General features: G+C 33.8%; 1 protein-coding gene across 3 annotated transcripts in view; it reads left to right on the top strand.

Annotated features, from left to right (window-relative positions):
• Nucleotides 1-427: 427 nt before the first annotated feature.
• LOC136038568 (uncharacterized) overlaps nucleotides 428-22,948 on the top strand; it is a 35,401-nt gene continuing 12,880 nt past the window's right edge. Inside the window, exons 1-3 of one of the 3 annotated variants that reach the window (XM_065721744.1) lie at nucleotides 428-888; nucleotides 6,067-6,150; nucleotides 10,021-10,141. In XM_065721744.1, coding sequence (XP_065577816.1) covers nucleotides 559-888; nucleotides 6,067-6,150; nucleotides 10,021-10,141 — 535 coding nt within the window. In that variant the 5' untranslated portion in view covers nucleotides 428-558. The remainder of the gene's footprint in view (nucleotides 889-6,066; nucleotides 6,151-10,020; nucleotides 10,142-22,948) is intronic. The other 2 variants (XM_065721743.1, XM_065721742.1) reach the window with 2 other exon arrangements.

The following is a 22,948-nucleotide window of genomic DNA, read 5'->3' on the forward strand; positions in this document are numbered from 1 at the left end:
CTTGACATAGTCACTTGACACAGAGCCGTTTGAAATAGTTTGTAAGAAATTCTAAGTACTTTGGAATCTAAAAATTTTGTTTATAATATTAGATTATGCTAGTCAATAGAAGCCAGATAACAATAGCAGTAGTGTTGGTTGTATTTGGCACATCAAATGCATTCTTGAATCTATAGTTGCAAGAGCCAAGTTAAAAATCTCCAGGGACTGAGCAGTGGCAGTAATAGAGGAGATAGCTCAAAGTAAGATAGCTCAAAGAATTGACATCATAGTTCTTCCCAAATAAGTTGCAGTTTGCTCAATCGATTTTCTTGTTGTATTTTAACCATCGTGGCTGACTCAGATAAGTAAAATAAAAGGCAACTTGGGGTTGATCCAAATCATTCTGATGATTTTGGACCCACTCATTGGGGTTGATACAAATCCAAGGATTCCTAGTAAGGGCTACATTGTACTTGCCTAGAAATCGAAATTATGCCTTTTCTTGTTGGACTATGAAAGATATTTAGATTTATCTCTAGTTTTTAAGGGCTTTTTTCATTTTAGATAGACCAGAAAATGGGACTATATTGCCTGTTATTAACTCTAGCCGCATTCCAAAAAGGGTTGATGGAAATTGCACCCAAATTACACCCACCTACATTTCGATGGCCAACAATATTTCCCGAATTTACCGAACCACTGATAGTGGAAAGGGACACTGAAGTACCAGCAACTTTGTGTATTATTGAATTTACTGAAAGTTATAAAGTGAATTTATATAAAGACTATGGACATTTTCAATTGAAAATGACCGAAAATGGACTATTGGCTTTAGTGCTGAAGAAGTCATTGGAGGGAGAGCTTACAAACAATTACATTCTTGTAGTTGCCGCCAGAAATGAACAGGTAATGTTTTTATATAAACAAATTCATAAGAAAGAATATATAATACTGTTAAAACTATATATATATATATATATATATATATTGACACTGTATGCACCTTTCCACTCCTTATAATCTTTAAATTAGCCCCTTTTACCCAATTTAATAGTTTCTATACCTTGTTTAGAAAAATAATATTTTGTTTCTATTTGTGCTATTTTACGAAAGATCTCCTACAAAATACTACTATTATGACGTCATTTGTTAAATTTTGTACAAAGTTTTCTTGTAATTTTTTTTTTAATTTTAAATACTGTTCTCAATTAATGACAAAATGAGCATATGTAGTATTGTGCTTTAAAATGAGCGCTTAAACAATAATCTGCGACGTTTCGATGCCCTACTATCTGCAGAGAAGAAAAACAAATTTTTTTCCATCCAAAAGAAAAGTGATGAAATGGTATTGAATAATTTTTTTATTAAATTTCGCCGTTGTTTCCAATCAAAGGACGATGTCATCTTCTTTGAAGGGGTTTCCATTTACCCCTACTTACCATTAAAGATATTAGTCAGGCTTACTCCGGGCCTATTCCCTCTCCTTTGTGCTACTCCAGCAAATCTTCGCCACCTTGGAGTGCTGATTTCCTTGATGACCCTCCAGGGTTTTATTTTGGGAAATATTTTCTCTGTCTCTCCTTTTAAATTTCGGTTGAGACTAGTTGTCAGTCGGGAACATATATTTTTGTTCAACTCCTGGCTCACCTTCCTCAGGCCTGCTGGTGTAGAGATATGTCCCCTACTGATAATCCCACTTAGCCTTCTGGCAACTCCTCTCTCCCACTGAAATGGTTTTTTCTATGCTTGGGCTTCTCATGGCATTAATCATTTTTGTTGTAAATAGGTGTCTCCATGATAAATATATTAGAGGACAAGTGACAGGAAAATATACAACGAATCACAAATCAATACGATGTTAAACAAAATATACAGCTAGAGTGAATGACTACGATCAATCAAATAGGGAGCAGACACAGGTGAAACTGTTAAAAATGGTCAATCACCCCAAGCAACAAAGGCAAAGAGTTTGGGACAAGCGACAGCAAGAATTACATCGAATTGCAAGCCAATCCATCCCAATCTACTAAAAGCCTCTCTTTACATCCCTCTAAATTGTTTTCATTTCCCTGATAACATTCTTACGACATCCTCCCAGCCACAGACGATCTGATTCCCATTTAACCCTAGACCTTTGCCCGAAAAGGATTAGTTTTCGGAAATCTGTCATCTTTCATCCGCAGAACGTACCCTATCCATCTGAACCTTCCCCTCGTTATAGCTGTAGAAAGCGGGATTGAACCACACTCTTCGTATCGTCTACTCTTTGAGTACGGTCAGTAAGCAACGTACTTAAAACTTTCCGTAGGCAATTTTTCAGGAAAACATACAACCAATCTTCGACCGTTGATCGGAGCGCCCATGCTTCAGAGCCATATTTGTCCACTTTTATCACTGTAGTATCTAATGTTCAAATCTTGGCTAAAAAGCTTCTCTTTCAATTCTTCCAAACTTTTTTCATCTGTGAAAACACTCTCTGTTGTTTATTCTACCTTGTAACATTAATCTTCAAGCCTACTCTAACACCCTGAATTTGCAAAACATCTAGAATCTCAATTATTCTTCTCACACTGTCATCTAGGAGGCCTAAATCATCAGCAAAATCTAAGTCCTGGATAGCTTTAACTCTCCGTTTGATTGCCTGTTCTCCCCAAACCCTTGCTGTACTCATTAGGTCAAAGTTTATGAAATTGATCCATATAAAGGGAGATTGAACACAACCCCGTACAACACAAATTATCTCCTGATTTAATACAAAACCAGCTGCTAACCTTAATTTCTACCTTAACGGCAGAAACTTTATTCTCAATCATAGCACAAATAACCTTAATGTATTTATCTGGTATACCATACTACTACTACTACTACTAATAACTCACTGCAGCACCAAGCCGCCTGAGGCCAACACAGCTACGCACGCTCCTCCTCCAACCTAATCTACTTAAAGCCTCCCTCTTTACACCCTCCCAGGAAGTTCCCATTTCCTTTAAATCCTTATTTATGACATCCTCCCAACCCAGACAAGGACGACCTGCTCTCCGTGTAGCCCCAGACGGTTGGCCAAAAAGGACAATCTTCGGTAATCTGTCATCCTTCATCCGTAGAACGTGGCCTAGCCATCTCAACCTTTCTTTCATTATAGCCCCAGAAAGCGGGATTGAACCACACTTTTCGTACAACCTACTGTTTGAAATACGGTCAGTCAGCCGGGTACCCAGAACAATCCGTAGGCAATTTCTCTGGAAAACATCTAGTAAATTTTCATCTGCTTTTCGGAGTGTCCATGCTTCAGAGCCATATTTGACCACTGTCATCACTGTAGCTTCCAATATTCTAATCTTGGTTTGTAGGCTTATCTTTCTATTCTTCCAAACTTTTTTTAACTGTGAAAAAACACCCTGAGCTTTAGCTATTCTACTTTTAACATCTTCACTGCTCCCACCATCTTTACTAATAATACTACCAAGGTAACTGAAGCTCCCAACCTGATCAATCTTTTCGTTACCTAAGGTCACCTGTTCATCTTCACTTATTCCTAACCTTAGTGACTTAGTCTTCTTAACATTAATTTTCAAGCCTATTTTAGCACCCTGAACTCGTAAAACCTCTAAAAATTCATTCATTTTGCTCACACTTTCATCTAATATGCTTAAATCATCAGCATAATCTAAGTCCAGGAGCGTTCTTCCTCCCCATTTGATTCCATGGTCTCCAATTGCCTTTCCTGTGCTCCTTAAGACGAAGTCCATCAAAATGATCCATATAAAGGGGGATAGAACACAACCCTGCTTAACTCCTGATTTAATACAAAACCAGTTGCTAACCTCATTTCCTACCTTAACCGCAGCAGTATTATTCTCGTACATAGCGCAAATCACTTTAATGTATTTTTCTGGTATACCATATAACGATAAGACCTTTGTTAACGCTGTTCTATCAACAGAATCGAAAGCTTGCTCATAATCGATAAAACTAAGGACCAAAGGTGTTTGACAACGAAGGGACTTCTCAATTATTAACCTAAGAGTGAAAACATGGTCGACACATCCTCTACCTTTTCTAAAACCGCATTGTTCTTCCCTTAAAACTTTGTCTACAGCATGTCTCAGTCTAAAAAGTATCATATTACTCAGTAATTTGCTACCTACAGAGACCAGACTAATGCCTCGATAATTCCGACATTCACTCTTGTCACCTTTCTTATACAGTGGTTTAATTAAGGTTTTCCTAAAATCATTGGGTACTTCCCCTTTTTCAAAAATCATGTTCATAATCTTCAGTAGCTTATTCCTAACCTCAGAGCCACCATATTTAAGGAACTCATTAATCATACTATCAGCACCTGGGGCCTTATTATTTTTTAATCCTTCTAGTACTGTCGCTAATTCTTCCTCACTAAACAAATCTTCCTTCACATCCAAGGTATCACAAACTTTTTCATTTTCATCTATATCTTTTCCTGCAACTGTATCTCGGTTTAGCACATTCTCAAAATGTTCCACCCATCTTTCTTTAACTTTTTCCTTATCACTAATTGTGACCCCATTTCTATCTTTAACTGGGACTAGTCCGGATCGGCTACTCCCTTTCAATTTATTAACATGCCAGTATAATATTTTACTATTATGCCGTCTAGCCGCATCTTCCAGATCCTCAGCAATTTTATCCATCGCCTCCATTTCACATCTCCTTAGTTCATATTTTAATGCTTTCTCCACTTTCTTTACATTCCTTTTGTTTTCATACGACCTATCGCTCAGATAATTCTTATACAAACCCCTTCTACTCTCTATTAAACCTAAAGCTTTTTCACTAATATTCCTAGTTGCTGTCTTAGCACTCTTCCCTAGGACACCATCAGCAACTTCACAAATTGTTTTTCTGAAATTATTCCATCCATCTTCCACATTGTCAAATTTTAAACCCTCAAGTTTAGTACTCAACTGTTCCTGGAATTTTTTTCTCAAATTTTCATCCTGAAGTCTACCAACATCATAACTTCCTTACTCTTTTTCTTTGTTTATTTTAGCACATCCTCGTAAGCTCGCACTTTTGTTGTACTATTGTATAAAAAATGATTATTTTCATTAAAATTGCTCTACTACTACCGCTACTACTACTACTATAATTTTGTCTACGGCATCTCTCTGCCTAAGAAGTATCATACTACGAAGTAGTATGCTACCTAAGGAGATCAGACTAATGCCTCGATAATTATTACTCTCACTCGCATCATCTTTCTTATACACTGGCTTAACAACATTGCGAACAACCCTGCTACATAGAATAATTTCATTTCCCCGTCTTGAGCAGGAAGGATGATCATTTTTCAAAATGAAAAGAGGGAGAGCGTTTTTTTTTATAACTGGTTGGAAAAAAAGACATGATAGGGAATCATGTCTAATAATCTTTATTAGATTCTAACTAAGAAAGAGTTTCTGTGCATGTCTTCTATTAATGCTTAAATTAAACGTAGAAATGTACATACGTACATGTATATGCTTGTAATGCAAGCAATCATGGTTTTCACGCTCATTTTTAAGAAAGATACTTGCCATGGGCAAGTAACTTTCAGTTTTCAGTATTAAGTATTTGGGTGATTCAGTTTTAAGTATTTTCAGTTTTCAGTTCAATGGGCCCTTATCCAATGTTCAATGACGGTTGGTTCAGTATAATTACACCTGAAGACTAATAAAAGAAAAAAGGTTTTCAAAGCTTGGGATTTTAATTTTCTTTCAAAGTGAGCTTACCATATACAAAGAATGCATCATGTCTTTGGCTCTTTTTTATTCCACGGCGGTACTTCATGACTGAAGCTGAACTTCATGACAGAAAATTCAATTTAGACGGTTTTCACGACAACAGTAACTTTTTCTTTTTGGAGGATACGAGTACTCTACAGCTTCAAACATATTTTTGAAATATAAAAAAATATTTAATAGGAATTTTTTGGTATTTCGGATTTATTATATTACTTATGAAATAATATCTAACATACCATTTATCAAATTACAACTTTCTTTGGCATTTGTCACTTTATTACTCTCAGAATCTTATAAATTAAATCCTTTTTCTTTTTTCTAGGGGAAAGAAGATTCGTTGGAAATTGGAATATTGGTGAAGGATGACCACGAAGAGGAAAAGGATCTAGCCCCAAAAATCGAAAATGTAAACGATTTTCTTTTATTTTTTATAGTTTTGCATGTAATTTATTAACTTTCATTGTTTTTTTTTTTACTTAACTTAAGTCTGAAATCTTTTAATATTGCTCTCAAAATTTGTTGTATCCATTTCTTGAAATTGGCAGTTCCGTAAAGGCGAAGAGTTGTAATTACATATAGCTGAACATCTTTTTATTATTTTGTGTTCCTAGCACCTTATGAATTTGAGATTCATCTATGAATTTGAGGGTAATCGTGTTTTGCTAACTTTCTTCTTTATTTGATCACGCCCAATAAGATTGGTACTAATACATAGTCACAGCTTGATGAGCAATATGATAGGCGTTGCATAATAAGCACTTAAATAACATTTAAAACGGGTTAAATAAAAGAATGAGATGAAATTGTTTGACGGTTGTTATTGTGATATATTTCAAGAGTGATAGATTTTGCTACTAGTAGATTAAAATTCACAGCAGACGTCGTATATAATGTTTTACAGTTCATTCTTGTATCCCATGGTAGCTTATCCAGGAACCATGATTACTTATCCTTGGCATTGCAGGAACGCTTTTTACGTCAGAGGTTGAGAGAATGACTTTCTTGAAATTTACTTGAAACTGTCTTGATTAGCTTTTGAAAAAGTTATGCTGGCTAATACAGAAGAAAACAGTGTAAGTGAGGTCATATGTCACCAAAATATTCTAACTTCTCAACAGTGAAAATAGTTTCTGATTCTCAATGCATGAAACAAGAAAGGGTAGTAATTACGAAATACAGGAGTTGTCAACAAAGACTTAGTTGACAAGGGAAAAATTTTCCAAAGGGGGGAATGCCGGGATAAACATTCTGTTGAAATTTTTTGCGCGAGAGAATCTGCCGTGGAAATGAGATGGACTTCCTTGTATTATTTGACAAGAGATTAGAAAATAAGAAACAAGTTGTTTTAGCTAAAAAGTAAGGAGCAGCATTGAAGCTCGAACGAGCAGAAATTGTTCAGAATATGGAGAGATTACTCTCCTTAATACTTAGGTCTTTGCACTGAAGTTTGACACTTATGTGTCAATTCTTTAGCAAAAAATCCCGAAACACAAGGGCCATTTAATTATAATAAAAATCTTTTTTACATTGCTAAAAAACTTTATCGTGGAGAGGGATGTATTGAGGAGGGCATAGCCCCCTCCTATTCCTAATAATTTTACTTCGTTTTAAGTTTGAATCCTAGTCCTTGCTTTTATTTTGCTATCAACACTTGGTAAAAGACATTTTCTTCTACAATAGATAAAGAAGGTGAATAACTCTCTTTAGAAACCGCATCTCTTAAAGGCTACCGCAGCGTTACATTCATCCTTTTGATCCAATTACATAAAAAAACTAACTTTTTTAACTGAAAGTAAGGAGCGACATTAAAACTTAAAACGAACAGAAATTACTCCGTATATGAAATGGGTTGTCCCCTCCGCAATTCTTCGCTCTTTACGCTAAAGCTTTTAATTGCTTTAAAAATCAGAATTGTGGCAAAGAGTCAAATTTTAGCGTAAAGAGCAAAGGATTGCGGAGGGGACAACCCATTTTATATACGGAGTAATTTCTGTTCGTTTTAAGTTTTAATGTCGCTCCTAACTTTCAGTTAAAAAAAACTAGTTTTTTATGTAATTTCTGAACGTTTTTGAATTAATGCATGTTTGATTTTGGCTCTCCACACATAAATTATTAAAATGAAATTTGTATATTAATTCTTTTTTTGGCTAAATGGCTTTCTCTTAGTTTTGATCAGACGATTTTGAGAAATAAGGGGTGGGGAAGGAGGCCTAGTTGCCCTGCAATTTTTCGGTTACATAAAAAGGCAACTATAAATTTTAATTTTTAATGAATGTTTTTATTAGTAAAAAATATACGTAACTTAAGAATAGACTTACTTAACAAACTTTTATATTCTTAAATTTGTATTATGTATATGAGGGGGTTTGTACCCTCGTTAATACCTCGCTCTTTACACTAAATCGTAAGTTTTGTCCCAATTCTTTAAGAATGAACGCCGTAGAATAAATAGTTGAAATTACTAAAAATACTATAGCATAAAGAGCGAGGTATTTATCTCCTCCTAAATACCTCACTTTTTATGCTAAAGTATTTTTAGAACCTCTCATATGCGTAATAATCTCTGTTCGTTTTAAGTTTCAATGCTACTCCTTACTTTAAATTGAAAAAACTTTTCCATGTTTATTTTTTCATTGTTTTTTTTTATAGTAATGCTAGAAAATCCTGCGCCCTTTTCATTGAATTTCTGTTCCCCCATGACATATTTCTCCAAGGAGAGATCCTCCCACATAGCTCCCTCCCCTCAACCCTACCCCCAAAACAAAAAAAAATCCCCCTGAAAACGTCTGTACACTTCCCAATTCCCAATAACCATTATTATATGTAAACATTGGTCGAAGTTTGTAACTTGCAGCCCCTCCCCCAGGGACTGTGGGGGAGTAAGTCATTCCCGAAGACATAGTTATTATGGTTTTTGACTATGCGGAACAAAATGGCTATCTGAAAATTTTGATCCGTTGACTTTGGAGAAAAAATGAGCGTGGGAGGGGACCTAGGTGCCCTCCAATATTTTCGGTCACTTAAAAAGGGCACTAAAACTTTTATTTCCGTTAGAATGAGCCCTCTTGCGACATTCTAGGACCACTTGGTCGATACGATGACTCCTGGGGAAAAAAACAAAAAAAAAGACAAAAAAACAAATAAACACGCACCCGTGATTTGTCTTCTGGCAAAAAATACCGAATTCCACATTTTTGCCGAGAGGAGCTTGAAATTTTTGTTATAGGATTCTCTGATACGCCGAATGTGATGGTGTGATTTTCGTTAAGCTTCTATTACTTTTAGGGGGTGTTTCTCCCTATTTTCAAAAATAAGGCAGATTTTCTCAGGCTCGCAACTTTTGATGACAAAGACTAAATTTGATGAAACTTATATATTTAAAATCAGCATAAAAATCTGATTCTTTTGATGTATATTTTAGCATCAAAATTCTGTTTTTTAGAGTTTCGTTTACTATTGAGCCGGGTCGCTCCTTACTACAGTTCGTTACCACGAACTGTTTGAAAAACAGGGTAAGTGAGGGTAAGTGAGGTCATATGTCACCAAAATATTCTAACTACCTACGAAATTCTAATTTTCTTAACCTATCCTGTGTAAAGTCTGCCTATCCTGTTTAGGGAACGGTGTTTAAGGTCTGTGCAGTAGTTCAACGTTACTGCGTTTAGCAAAAATGCCAATGACAACTTTCAAAACTATTCTTTGAGCTCTAAAAACCAGGAGAGTGTATATGAATTCAGTCCTACTTTTCCACGTTACTCCAGAAGATGAGAGGAGTAGGACGGGCACCATATAGGCTGAACATAATAGCAGAACCAGAAAATAGTTTGGGCCGAACCAGAACATAATTTGGTCGGACCAGAACATAATTTGCACTTTACTGAAGACAAAATACATTTTAAATGTTTCTTCTCTTTTTAGGCTTAATGAATCCAATTAAATTAAGACTTTCAATAATGCAAACTAATATACATACATATATATATATATATATATATATATATATATATATATATATATATATATATATATATATATATATATATATATATATATATATATATATATATATATGGTGCTCCTTTGTAACGGTTATTTTGAAAACAATGTCCATCCTCCATCCTCCACCAATGTCCAGATTTGGACCATCATCCTAAAGGCATGATGGCAGACCCAACTAATAAAATTCAACATTAAACTGTGATAAAAATTTGCACTTTTGTTGCCTATGTCAAATGCACTAGCTTCCTATAAATCGTTAAATTTAGTTCTTCTTTAGGAAAATAACGTCACTTCAATCAGTGTTGGATTGGCTGTTGCATTTGGCGTTTTGCTTTTGGTGTTGTGTATTACATTAAGGTGGAGGAAACATGGAGATCGATCGCATGAAGCTGATCATAGTATGTATACCCTTTCTTCGTGCATTGTTCCGATTTAATCATGATTGTATTTTCCCCTTAGATATCCAATGTTGTCTTTATTCGAAGTATTGTCTAAAATGTGTCTTAAGAGGAGGGCAACATGGCTGAGAATAATGATCAGCATCTTCTCTAACCTTTTACGACACTTATAATTTGTACTTTACTGAAAACAAAATACATATTAAAATTTAAACATTTTTAACCATGTAGGATAATTTAAACTGACAATCCATGGTATTTTTCAGCAAAGTGCAAATTATGACCTGGTCTTGATAAGGTATGGGGGTTGTCAACCATATTAATTTAATTTTTAAATTTTCTGAATTTGAATCTGGTATTTATTGTAATTTCTTTTCGTTTTGGGTATCATTTATTTATTGATAGTGATTTGTTGTAGTCTTCCACTTGGAAGATTATTTGGCTTTTTTGAACAATTTTTGTCTAATTGGAGCTCTACTTTCTTTGAAAAACTTTTTTTATGAAAAAAGTTTTTCAACTAAATTAACAGCAGCAGCAGTATCAACTTATTGCCTTTTGAAGATAATTCTCATCAAGTCTTGGAAACTTCAACTTAATACAGTTAGTATTTGCTATGATATTGCTGATGTGTACTTTTAATAACCTGTATATTCGTATACTTTTTGTGATTTCATCTTAATTCTCGTAGCCTTACAAGTAGTTGCAATAGAGTTAGTAGTTGAAGTAGCAGAAGTGGTAGTGAATATGGCAGCAGTAGTAATAGCTTTCACGTGTTGCCCTTTGATCAACTACTCCTACCTTTAATCATTCTCTGAAAGTTCCAACTTAGTAATCAAATCCACTCTTGAGATACGCATTTTTGATAATTTGCATGCAAACAGTGTCTTATGATTTAGTTCGAATTTCCCTTCAATAAATTAAGCGTTTTACTGTGGTTTTAGTTGTAGTAGTGGTGGCAGTAGAAGTTGTGGTAGTTGTAGCATTAGTAGCGTGCAAATTTTGTCTTTTTGGTCAATTGATCATCTGCCTTATTAGGGTTATAAGAGGGTAATTGTTCTCAGAGAGACAGAAGCAAAATATTATCAAAAGGAATTGCGTGAATACGATTCACCGCGGAAAACATGGAAAATAATAAATTAAAGAATAACTAATGAAGGAGATAAAATAGCGGATGAGAGAGTAATGGCAGAAGCATTTGCTAACCATTTTAGAAAAATTGGACGTGATCTGGTGGATCAAATTCCTGTTGGGACACATAATCATAGAAAATATATTCCAAATAGATTAGGTAAGAGTATTTTTATGTACCCTATCCAGTTCTTGGAATTTCAAGAAGCTGTTACTTTGAAAAACGGATTTTCGATAGGATGTGACGGTATGTCGACTTCTCTGTTTAAAAAATTAGCTGAAGTACTTAGTCAGCCGCTTTTATTTATTTTTAATTCTTGCATCAAAAATGTTTTTTTTTACGTTTGTGTAAAAAAGGTGATAAAGATAATCCGAATAATTACAGGCCTATTGCTATTTTATCACCTATTTCTAAAGTTTTTGAAAAAAATAGAGTAGATTTACTTCATTTCTGGTAAAGAAGAATTTTTTCTTCTCCCAATCAGTTTGGTTTCTTGCGTGGTAGGCCAACAGAGCAAGCAGTAGCTGCTTTACATAATTTCTTATCAGATGCTATGGATGATAGTTACTGGGTGGCAACTATATTTTTTGACATTAAAAAAGCTTTTGATACAATAGAACAAGCAATTATTTTTGATAAATTGGAAAATGTAGGAATTCGTGGAATAGCTCTTGAGTTATTGAGATCTTATTTATTAGAAAGAAGTTTTACAGTCCAAGTTGGCGAGGAATCATCTCATAGTTTTCCTTTAGAAAAAATAGGGGTTCCACAAGGGTTTGTATTGGGGCCGTTACTTTTTTTATGTACATAAATGACCTTCTAAAATGCATGCCTTCGGACGATGAATTACCATTATTGTTTGCAGATGACACAGCAATCAGTTTAAAGGCTGGCAACGAGGAGGACCTACGAATGGCCCTCAAAACTGTTGCTTTTAATGTAAATTCTTGGTTTCATGCTAATCGACTAATACCTAACCTAGAGAAGTAGGAAATTGTGGTTTTTAGGAGAAGTTTGAGAGTACAATAGTATCCAGGTATCTCGGCTGTTTTTATAGATTAAATTTCCTGTTTCCTTACCAAATAGTGAGAAAATTATATTTTTCATTAGTGGAATGCTATTTTCAATATTGCCCGACCGTTTAAATCTTGATATTCCATTCACATTTACGAAGACTCCAAATTGTCCAAAACAAGGCAATAAGAATCCTGGACTTTTTTTAACACACCCTAGGAAGACAAAAGAATTATCTGAAACTAAAAAATCTTTTTTATTTCTTGATATTCTTCATTTACAACAAATTTTTCACCTTAATATAGGCATATGGTTTTTACAAATCCAACGTAGGGATACTTTCAATAACATGAAACTCTTGGTTGAAAATAAACATAGCCATTTATCATCAAGAGCAAGGAATAAGTTTCTTTTTCCTTTTATTAAAGATGATCAAGAGATCAAGACAAAGCTTAAGATATCAACTTCCTGAGATTGCCAATAAATATAAACTACTTGATTTAATAAGTGAGTCGCCATCAATCTATAGATATAAAAAGAAATTGAAAGAGATAGTTCTTTCTGCCTATAGTAGCGGATACTGAATGTAAAGTGATTTATTTATAAATTAGTTTATAAGTCCCATACGTGTCTCCATGAGTCGACTTTTTTTCCCGCTTCTTCTCTCTCTCTCTCTCTTTCTCTCTTTCTCTCTTTCTATGTGCTCCGTTTGAGTTATTGAGGCGTATTTCCTTCTTCTTTTTTCTCTCTCTATTGTTAAAGGAGACGAAACGAGTTGCCTCCCTGTCTCCTTTGCATAAGATTTATGTATATTGTTTCTTGTTTAACAAAATCAAGTCAAGCCTTAGCATTTTCTGATAATTCTAAATTAATCTTCCAAGTCATTCCTGAGTTGAGCCCTTCTTACGGCCCGTATACACATAGCGTGTTTTGGTTTAGTTCAACACACCCCTCAACTTTCTTTAAAAGACTTACCTGAATACCTTTTGTATTTTTGGAAAATATAGATCAAACATGCACACTCTTTTCAACAAGATATATCATGGGTAAACAATTAAGAATTGCTTAAACTACAGCCTACATTCTGGAGGCAGCGAGGGGGTTGACACCCCCAGAGGTATAATTACTGAATCTTTGAGCAATGCTGAAGAATATAGATGTCTTAAAATATTGGTAGGATATTTGTTTTAGAAAAGGATGGGCGTGGGGGGAGCTAGTTGTGCTAAATTATCTTGTGACTCTTCAAAAGAGCACTATAACTTCTAATTTCCAATCAAGTGAGCCCTATCCAAAGCTCATATGACCACCCAATCCATGAAAATCTTATATGCCCCCCCCCCAAAAAAAAATAGCTTAAACCCTTGCCCGAAGGGCTATAGTTGGTTATGTCCACCCTGGAGGCTTTGTTATATGTTCTTTGAAAAAATTTTAACAAAGTGATAATCTCACAATTTAGATAAGATATGTTAGGGGGAAACTTATGGCGTCAGGGGGGATAGACCCTCCATCACTTTTGGCTCTTAAAACGGAACTATAAATTTCAATTTCCAATTAAATGAGCCTCCTCAAACGTTAATACTACTTTTTCCATAAGAACTTTTTGTGCGTTCACAGCACAAGTTGCAACCCGTGCCCCAAGGTTCTGAGGGGTTCAACTCCAAAAACCTTTTCAAATGATATTTAGGCTAATTTTAACTGAATGCTGACGTCAAAATTTATATCAGATGCATTTAGGAAAATAGAACATTGGGGGGGGGGGTGGCTAGTTGCCCTCCTATCACTTTTGAATTTAAAAAAACACTAGTACTTCTGATTTCCAACTGAATCAGCCAAAACCTAAGTATATACAATATAAGATCATTTGGGAGGGGGCTTTCATTAAAAAAAAAACATAATTCCTGGGTCTCTTAAATACGTTTAACAATAGGCTATCATAGAATTTAGATTAAATATGCTTGGAGAAATAATGGATGGGGAGAGGAATGGTTGCCCTATAATTGCTATCGACTATCAGAAAAGCACTGATTTCCCATCTAACAAGACCCCTCCAAAGTTTATACAACCAGCCTTTCAATGAAAACTTTATATGCCCCCCGGATCTAACTTAAAACCCTTGCCCTAATGGATATGGGGGAGGTTTTCTTCTTCAAAGACATAATTACAGGATCTTTCAACTAATCTGAACAAAATGGCTTTCTATAAATTTGATTGAAAATATTCTGGGAAATGATGGGCGTGGGAAACGGGAGGGGGGCTGGTTGCTCTTCAGTCACTTTCAACAATTAAAAATAAAATTAAAACTTGCAGTTTCCAATCGAATGGATCCTTTTGAAGTTTTTACGACACCTCCTTCTATATGAAGTACCCCGCAATTCAAGTTCATCGCTCTTTACCTAAGCAGTACCATTGCGCTGCCTTTTATTGCTCCCAGATCTAAGTAACGATATCACTTGGCAAAGGAACATGGATTAATAAGTAATATATATATATACTAGCTGTTGGGGTGGCGCTTCGCGCCACCCCAACACCTAGTTGGTGGGGGCGCTTCGCGAACCCCCCAAGCCCCCCCGCGCGCGTAAGTCGTTACGCGCCATAATAGTTACGCGCCATTGTAGTTGTGTCCCTATGTCCCACCTGTGAATATAGATATATATATATATATATATATATATATATATATATATATATATATATATATATATATATATATATATATATATATATATATATATATATATATATGGTTTTAACTACGTAAAACTTATACAACATTCTTTGCTGTCCCATTGTCTATAGATATATATATATATATATATATATATATATATATATATATATATATATATATATATATATATATATATATATATATATATATATGGTTTTAACTACGTAAAACTTATACAACATTCTTTGCTGTCCCATTGTCTTTGCATATAAATAGATTGTCAGGTTTACCGACTCTTGAACATGCAACATATAATGGTCCATGGGAAAACAATCTGTATTCAGATCTATACCTCATGATTCTAATGATTGCCCTTGAGCTTTGTTGATGGTGATTGCTAATCGACCATTCCCTGTCCCGGTGTCCCGGTCGTCATTTACATCCCCCTGTTTCCCCCGGTGTCCCCGTTGTAGTTGTGTCCCTGTGTCCCGGTCGTCATTTATATTCCCTGTGTCCCGGTCGTCATTTGTATCCCGGTGTCCCGGTCTGTATATACATTCGTTTTTTAGTTTTGTTTTTCTCCTTTATTTTTTTCCTTTTTTTTCTTTTTTAGCTTATTTAGATTTTTAGATTTTTTAGTTTTTTTATTAGTTTTTATTTTTTTTTCTTTTTAGTTTTTTTGTCCCGGTCGTCATTTATATCCCCCTGTTTCCCCCGGTGTCCCCGTTGTAGTTGTGTCCCTGTGTCCCGGTCGTCATTTATATTCCCTGTGTCCCGGTCGTCATTTGTATCCCGGTGTATTTTTTTTTATTAGTTTTTAGTTTTTTTTGTAGTTTTTGCCTTTTTTTAGTTTTTTCAGTTTTGACGTCACCTGATCCAGTTTTTTCAGGTGACGTCACCTGATCCACGATCCACAGATCCACAGACAACTTATTTTTATATATATAGATAGTTTTTTTTTTTTACTTATGCCCTGGTCGTCATTTATACTCCCTGTGTCCCGGTGCTTTGTTGATTGCTAATCGAACATTCCTTTTGTCCTGGTCGCTTTCTCTTTGAGTTTCGTCATTTATTTTTTTCTTTTTTAGTTCTTTTAGTTTTTACCTTTTTTAGTTTTTTTTAGATTTTTAGATTTTTTAGTTTTTTTATTAGTTTTTAGTTTTTTTGTAGTTTTTACCATTTTTTTAGTTTTTTTAGTTTTTTTTTTACTTATGTCCTGGTCGTCATTTATACTCCCTGTGTCCCGGTCGTCATTTGTGTCTCGGTGCTTTGTTGATTGCTAATTTATATTATATTTATATTTATATTTTTTATATTTATTAATATTTTTTTAGTTTTCTTTTTCTCTTATTTTTCAGTTTTTTCCTTTTTTTTAGTTTTTTCTTTTTTAGTTTTTAGTTTTTTTTTGTTTTTTACCTTTTTTTAGTTTTTTTAGTTTTTTAGCTTTTTTAGTTTTTTTATTAGTTTTTAGTTTTTTTTTAGTTTTTGCCTTTTTTTAGTTTTTTCAGTTTTTTTAGTTTTTAGTTTTTTACCTTTTTTTAGTTTTTTTTAGTTTTTTAGCTTTTTTAGTTTTTTTTCTTTTTAGTTTTTTTTGTAGTTTTTACCTTTTTTAGTTTTTTTCTTCTTTTGTATTAGTGTGAAATAATTCAGACGTCATATGCGGACAAACACGACGTCACTCGACAGACAGACAGACAGACATAACCCACAAACAACTTATTTTTATATATATTTATTCATATTTTTTTAGTTTTCTTTTTCTCTTTTATTTTTCAGTTTTTTCCTTTTTTTAGTTTTTTTCTTTTTTAGTTTTTATTTTTTTTTAGTTTTTTTACCTTTTTTTAGTTTTTTTTAGTTTTTTTAGTTTTTTAGCTTTTTTAGTTTTTTTTTGTTTTTTACCTTTTTTTAGTTTTTTTAGTTTTTTAGCTTTTTTAGTTTTTTATTAGTTTTTAGTTTTTTTTTAGTTTTTGCCTTTTTTTTAGTTTCTTCAGTTTTTTTTAGTTTTTAGTTTTTTACCTTTTTTTTTAGTTTTTTTTAGTTTTTTAGCTTTTTTAGTTTTTTTTCTTTTTAGTTTTTTTTGTAGTTTTTACCTTTTTTAGTTTTTTTTCTTCTTTTGTATTAGTGTGAAATAATTCAGACGTCATATACGGACAAACACGACGTCACTCGACAGACTGACAGACAGACATAACCCACAAACAACTTATTTTTATATATATTTATTCATATTTTTTTAGTTTTCTTTTTCTCTTTTATTTTTCAGTTTTTTCCTTTTTTTTAATTTTTTTCTTTTTTAGTTTTTAGTTTTTTTTAGTTTTTTACCTTTTTTTAGTTTTTTTTAGTTTTTTTAGTTTTTTAGGTTTTTTAGTTTTTTTATTAGTTTTTATTTTTTTTGTAGTTTTTGCCTTTTTTTATTTTTTTCAGTTTTTTTTTAGTTATTAGATTTTTACCTTTTTTTAGTTTTTTTTAGTTTTTTACCTTTTTTTAGTTTTTTTTAGTTTTTTTAGTTTTTTTTGTAGTTTTTACCTTTTTTAGTTTTTTTCTTCTTTTGTATTAGTGTGAAATAATTCAGACGTCATATGCGGACAAACATGACGTCACCTGATCCATCCACAGACAGACAGACAACTTATTTTTATATATATATAGATATATATATATATATATATATATATATATATATATATATATATATATATATATATATATATATATATATATATATATATATATATATATATATATATATATATTCACAGGTGGGATACAGGGACACAACTAGTATATATATATATATATATATATATATATATATATATATATATATATATATATATATATATATATATATATACATATATATATATATATATATATATATATATATATATATATATATATATATATATATATATATATACTAGCTGTTGGGGTGGCGCTTCGCGCCACCCCAACACCTAGTTGGTGGGGGCGCTTCGCGCCCCCCCCCAAGCCCCCCCGCGCGCGTAAGTCGTTACGCGCCATAATAGTTACGCGCCATTGTAGTTGTGTCCCTATGTCCCACCTGTGAATATAGATAGATATATATATATATGGTTTTAACTACGTAAAACTTGCGAATATACAACATTCTTTGCTGTCCCATTGTCTGTGCATATAAATAGATTGTCAGGTTTACCGACTCTTGAACATGCAACATATAATGGTCCATGGGAAAACAATCCGTATTCAGATCTATACCTCATGATTCTAATGATTGCCCTTGAGCTTTGTTGATGGTGATTGCTAATCGACCATTCCCTGAGTCGCCATCGTCATTTATATATCCCCCTGTGCACCCCGGCGTCCCCTTTGTAGTTATGTCCCTGTGTCCCGGTCGTCATTTATATTCCCTGTGTCCCGGTCGTCATTTGTGTCCCGGTGTTCCAGTCTGTGATTTCTCTTTGAGTGTCCCGGGCGTCATTTATATTCCTTGTGTCCCGGTGTCCCGGTCGTCATTTATATCCCCCTGTGCCCCCCGGCGTCCCCATTGTAGTTGTGTCCCTGTGTCCCGGTCGTCATTTATATTCCCTGTGTCCCGGTCGTCATTTGTATCCCGGTGTCCCGGTCTGTATATACATTCGTTTTTTAGTTTTGTTTTTCTCCTTTATTTTTTTCCTTTTTTCTTTTTTTTCTTTTTTAGTTTATTTAGATTTTTAGATTTTTTAGTTTTTTTATTAGTTTTTAGTTTTTTTGTAGTTTTTACCATTTTTTTAGTTTTTTTAGTTTTTTTTTTTTACTTATGTCCTGGTCGTCATTTATACTCCCTGTGTCCCGGTCGTCATTTGTGTCTCGGTGCTTTGTTGATTGCTAATTTATATTATATTTATATTTATATTTTTTATATTTATTAATATTTTTTTAGTTTTCTTTTTCTCTTATTTTTCAGTTTTTTCCTTTTTTTAGTTTTTTCTTTATTAGTTTTTAGTTTTTTTTTAGTTTTTGCCTTTTTTTAGTTTTTTCAGTTTTTTTTAGTTTTTAGTTTTTTACCTTTTTTTAGTTTTTTTTAGTTTTTTAGCTTTTTTAGTTTTTTTCTTTTTAGTTTTTTTGTAGTTTTTACCTTTTTTAGTTTTTTTTCTTCTTTTGTATTAGTGTGAAATAATTCAGACGTCATATGCGGACAAACACGACGTCACTCGACAGACAGACAGACAGACATAACCCACAAACAACTTATTTTTATATATATATATTCATATTTTTTTAGTTTTCTTTTTCTCTTTTATTTTTCAGTTTTTTCCTTTTTTTAGTTTTTTTCTTTTTTAGTTTTTAGTTTTTTTTTAGTTTTTTACCTTTTTTTAGTTTTTTTTTAGTTTTTTTTAGTTTTTTAGCTTTTTTAGTTTTTTTATTAGTTTTTATTTTTTTGTAGTTTTTGCCTTTTTTTATTTTTTTCAGTTTTTTTTTAGTTATTAGATTTTTACCTTTTTTTAGTTTTTTTTAGTTTTTTAGCTTTTTTAGTTTTTTTTTTCTTTTTAGTTTTTTTGTAGTTTTTACCTTTTTTAGTTTTTTTCTTATTTTGTATCAGTGTGAAATAATTCAGACGTCATATGCGGACAAACATGACGTCACCTGATCCACAGATCCACAGATCCACACACAGACAACTTATTTTTATATATATAGATATATATATATATATATATATATATATATATATATATATATATATATACTAGCTGTTGGGGTGGCGCTTCGCGCCACCCCATCACCTAGATGGTGGGGCGCTTCGCGCCCCCCCAAGCCCCCCCGCGCGCGTAAGTCGTTACGCGCCATATTAGTTACGCGCCATTGTAGTTGTGTCCCTGTGTCCCACCTGTGAATAGAGATAGATATAAACATATCTTTTTAACTACGTAAAACATGCGAATATTCATCATTCTTCGCTGTCCCATTGTCTGTGCATATAAATAGATTGTCAGGTTTACTGACTCTTGAACATGCAACATATAATTGTCCATGGGACAAACAATCCTAATTCAGATCAATACCTCATTATTCTAATGATGTGTCCCTGTGTCCCGGTCGTCATTTATATTCCCTGTGTCCCGGTCGTCATTTGTGTCTCGGTGTCCCAGTTTGTAATTTCTCTTTGAGTGTCCCGGTCGTCATTTATATTCCCTTTGTCCCGGTGTCCCGGTCGTCATTTGTGTCCCGGTGTCCCGGTCTGTAATTTCTATTCGAACAATCCCTGTGTCCCGGTCGTCATTTATATATCCCGCCTGTGCCCCCGGCGTCCCCGTTGTAGTTGTGTCCCTGTGTCCTGGTCGTCATTTATATTCCCTGTGTCCCAGTCGTAATTTTTGTCCGGGTGTCCCAGTCTGTAATTTCTCTTTGAGGTTCCCGGTCGTCACTTATATTCCCTCTGTCTCGGTCGTCATTTGTGTCCCGGTCTGTAATTTCTCTTTGAGTGTTTTTTCTTTTTAGTTTTTTTTTGTTTTTTACCTATTTTCTTTTTTCAGTTTTCTTTTTCTTCTTTATTTTTCAGCGTCACTATGAAGTACTTATCGACGAACCTTTGTTTTTTTAACTTAAATCTGGTAGGCATTGATGACCTTATCCAAGTCAAAATCCCAAACCCAATCATCATCGCTATCATTTTCAGTTTTGATATGTTTTGACTCTCGCTGTCCAGGTGGATTTTCATCTAACTGCGCGGTTTTGCGTTCTTTAGCCGCAAGCCTGTTTTCTTGCTGTTCTTGTGATTCCCCGGCACGCTTTCTTTTCTTACTTTCTCTATCAGCTGCAAGCCTGTTTTCTTGCTGTTCTTGTGATTCCTCGGAACGCTTTCTTTTCTTACTTTCTCTATCAGCAGCAAGTTTTTTGGCATAAACTCATTGAGCAGCTTCCTCGGCTGTTGCCATTGTAGGTTCTTCAGTCATTTTACAATTAAACATTTTTCCGTGAACAAATGTCTTAAATACCGTTAATGACGTCACCGTCATAGCAAAAAAGACGACAACTAACTTCATGACGTCAGTCGACACAGAAACATGACGTCACCTGACGTCATAAGTTGTGTGTCTGTTGCCATTGTAGGCTCTTCAGTCATTTTACAATTAAACATTTTTCCGTCCACGATCTTCTTACAATTAAGAATTTGTCTAAGAACGATTTTCTTAAATACTTTTAATGACCTCATCGTCATAACGAACATGACGACAACTAACTTCATTACGACATGACGACATGATGACATGACGTAACTCGAAAGTTGTGTGTCTGTTGCCCTTGTAGGTTCTTCAGTCATTTCACGATTAAATATTTTTCCGTCCACGATCTTCTTACAATTAAAAATTTGTCTTTGAACGATTTTCTTAAACACTTTTAATGACGGCATCGTCATAACAAACATGACGACAACTAACTTCATGACAACATGACGACATGATGACATGACGTCACTCGACAGACAGACAAACAACTTATTTATATATATATATATATATATATATATATATATATATATATATATATATATATATATATATATATATATATATATATATATATATATATATATATATATATATATATATATATATATATATATATATATATATATATATATATATCATATATATATATATATAGTTTCTTTTTTGGTTTTTCTTTTTTAGTATTTCTCTTTTTAGTTTTGCAGCTTTTTTAGTGTTTTTTTAGCTTTTTTTTTGGTTTCTTACCTTTTTTATTTTTTTCCTTTTTTTAAGTTTTTCCCTTTTTAGGTTTTTTCTTTTTTTAGATTTTTCTTCTTTTAGCTTTTTAATTGTCCATGGGAAAAACAATCCCTATTCAGATCTATACCTCATTATTCTAATGATTGCCCTTGAGCTTTGTTAATGGTGATTGCTAATCGATCATTCCCTGTGTCCTGGTCGTCATTTATATATCCCCCTGTGCCCCCGGCGTCCCCGTTGTAGTTGTGTTCCTGTGTCACGGTCGCCATTTATATTCCCTGTGTCCCGGTCGTTATTTGTGTCCCGGTGTCCCAGTCTGTAATTTCTCTTTGAGTGTCCCGGTCGTCATTTACATTCCCTGTGTCCCGGTCGTCATTTGTGTCTCGATGTCCCGGTCTGTAATTTCTTCAGTCGACAAACATGACGTCAGTTGACAAACAACTTCCTGACGGCATACAGCTCAATCCTTATAATGACGTCAGTCGACAAACATGACGTCAGTCGGCACACAAAGATGATCACGGATTCGTGTTTATTTTCTTTTTCTTTTCCCCAGGGGGGAGGGGGTAATCGTATCCAACAGGCGATCGCAGAAGATCAGGAGAGGGCTCATCTGGTCGGAAATCAAAAGTTCTAGGTTCCTTTTTAAATTATCAAAAATACTGGAGGACAGCCATTTTTCAGTATAGTTGAAACATCCAATAACTATGTCTTTGAGGATGACTTGACCCCCAGGGCAGATTTTTCAGGAGAGGAATCTTTTGTGGGAAAGGGAATTTTCCGCGGAGGAAGAGCCTGATTCCCCCGCCTTATTTTTAAAAAGGTCAGAAATTAAATTAAATACAAGTTTTGTCAACCGAAAGTAATGAGCAATATTAAAACTAAAAAGGACAAAAATTATTATGTTTATGAAGGGGATCGCCTTCTCCTCATCCCATAATTCTTTATGCTAAAGTTTATTTTTTGTTCAATTCATTTAAGAATGTAGCGTAAAGAGCGAGGTATGTAAGAGGGTGATCCACCTCATATACGAAATAATTTTTGTCCGTTTCAAGTTTTAATATCGCTTCCTGCTTTCAGTTGAAATAACTAGTTTTTTTAATCTAGTTCTATACAAAATTGATTATAAAATTGATAAAACTGCAGAGAATTTGTTTAAGATACATTCCTTCTCTCTGGGATTTTCTGAGCGGAAACTTAACAAGATTCAAGGGCAGCCCTAAGGAATGTGTTTTCTCACTTATCTTCTTAGCCTTTTCATGAGTTGGTAAATTTCATACGTA

Source organism: Artemia franciscana, chromosome 18 (genome assembly GCF_032884065.1).
Source record: "Artemia franciscana chromosome 18, ASM3288406v1, whole genome shotgun sequence".
Classification (NCBI taxonomy): Eukaryota; Metazoa; Arthropoda; class Branchiopoda; order Anostraca; family Artemiidae; genus Artemia; species Artemia franciscana.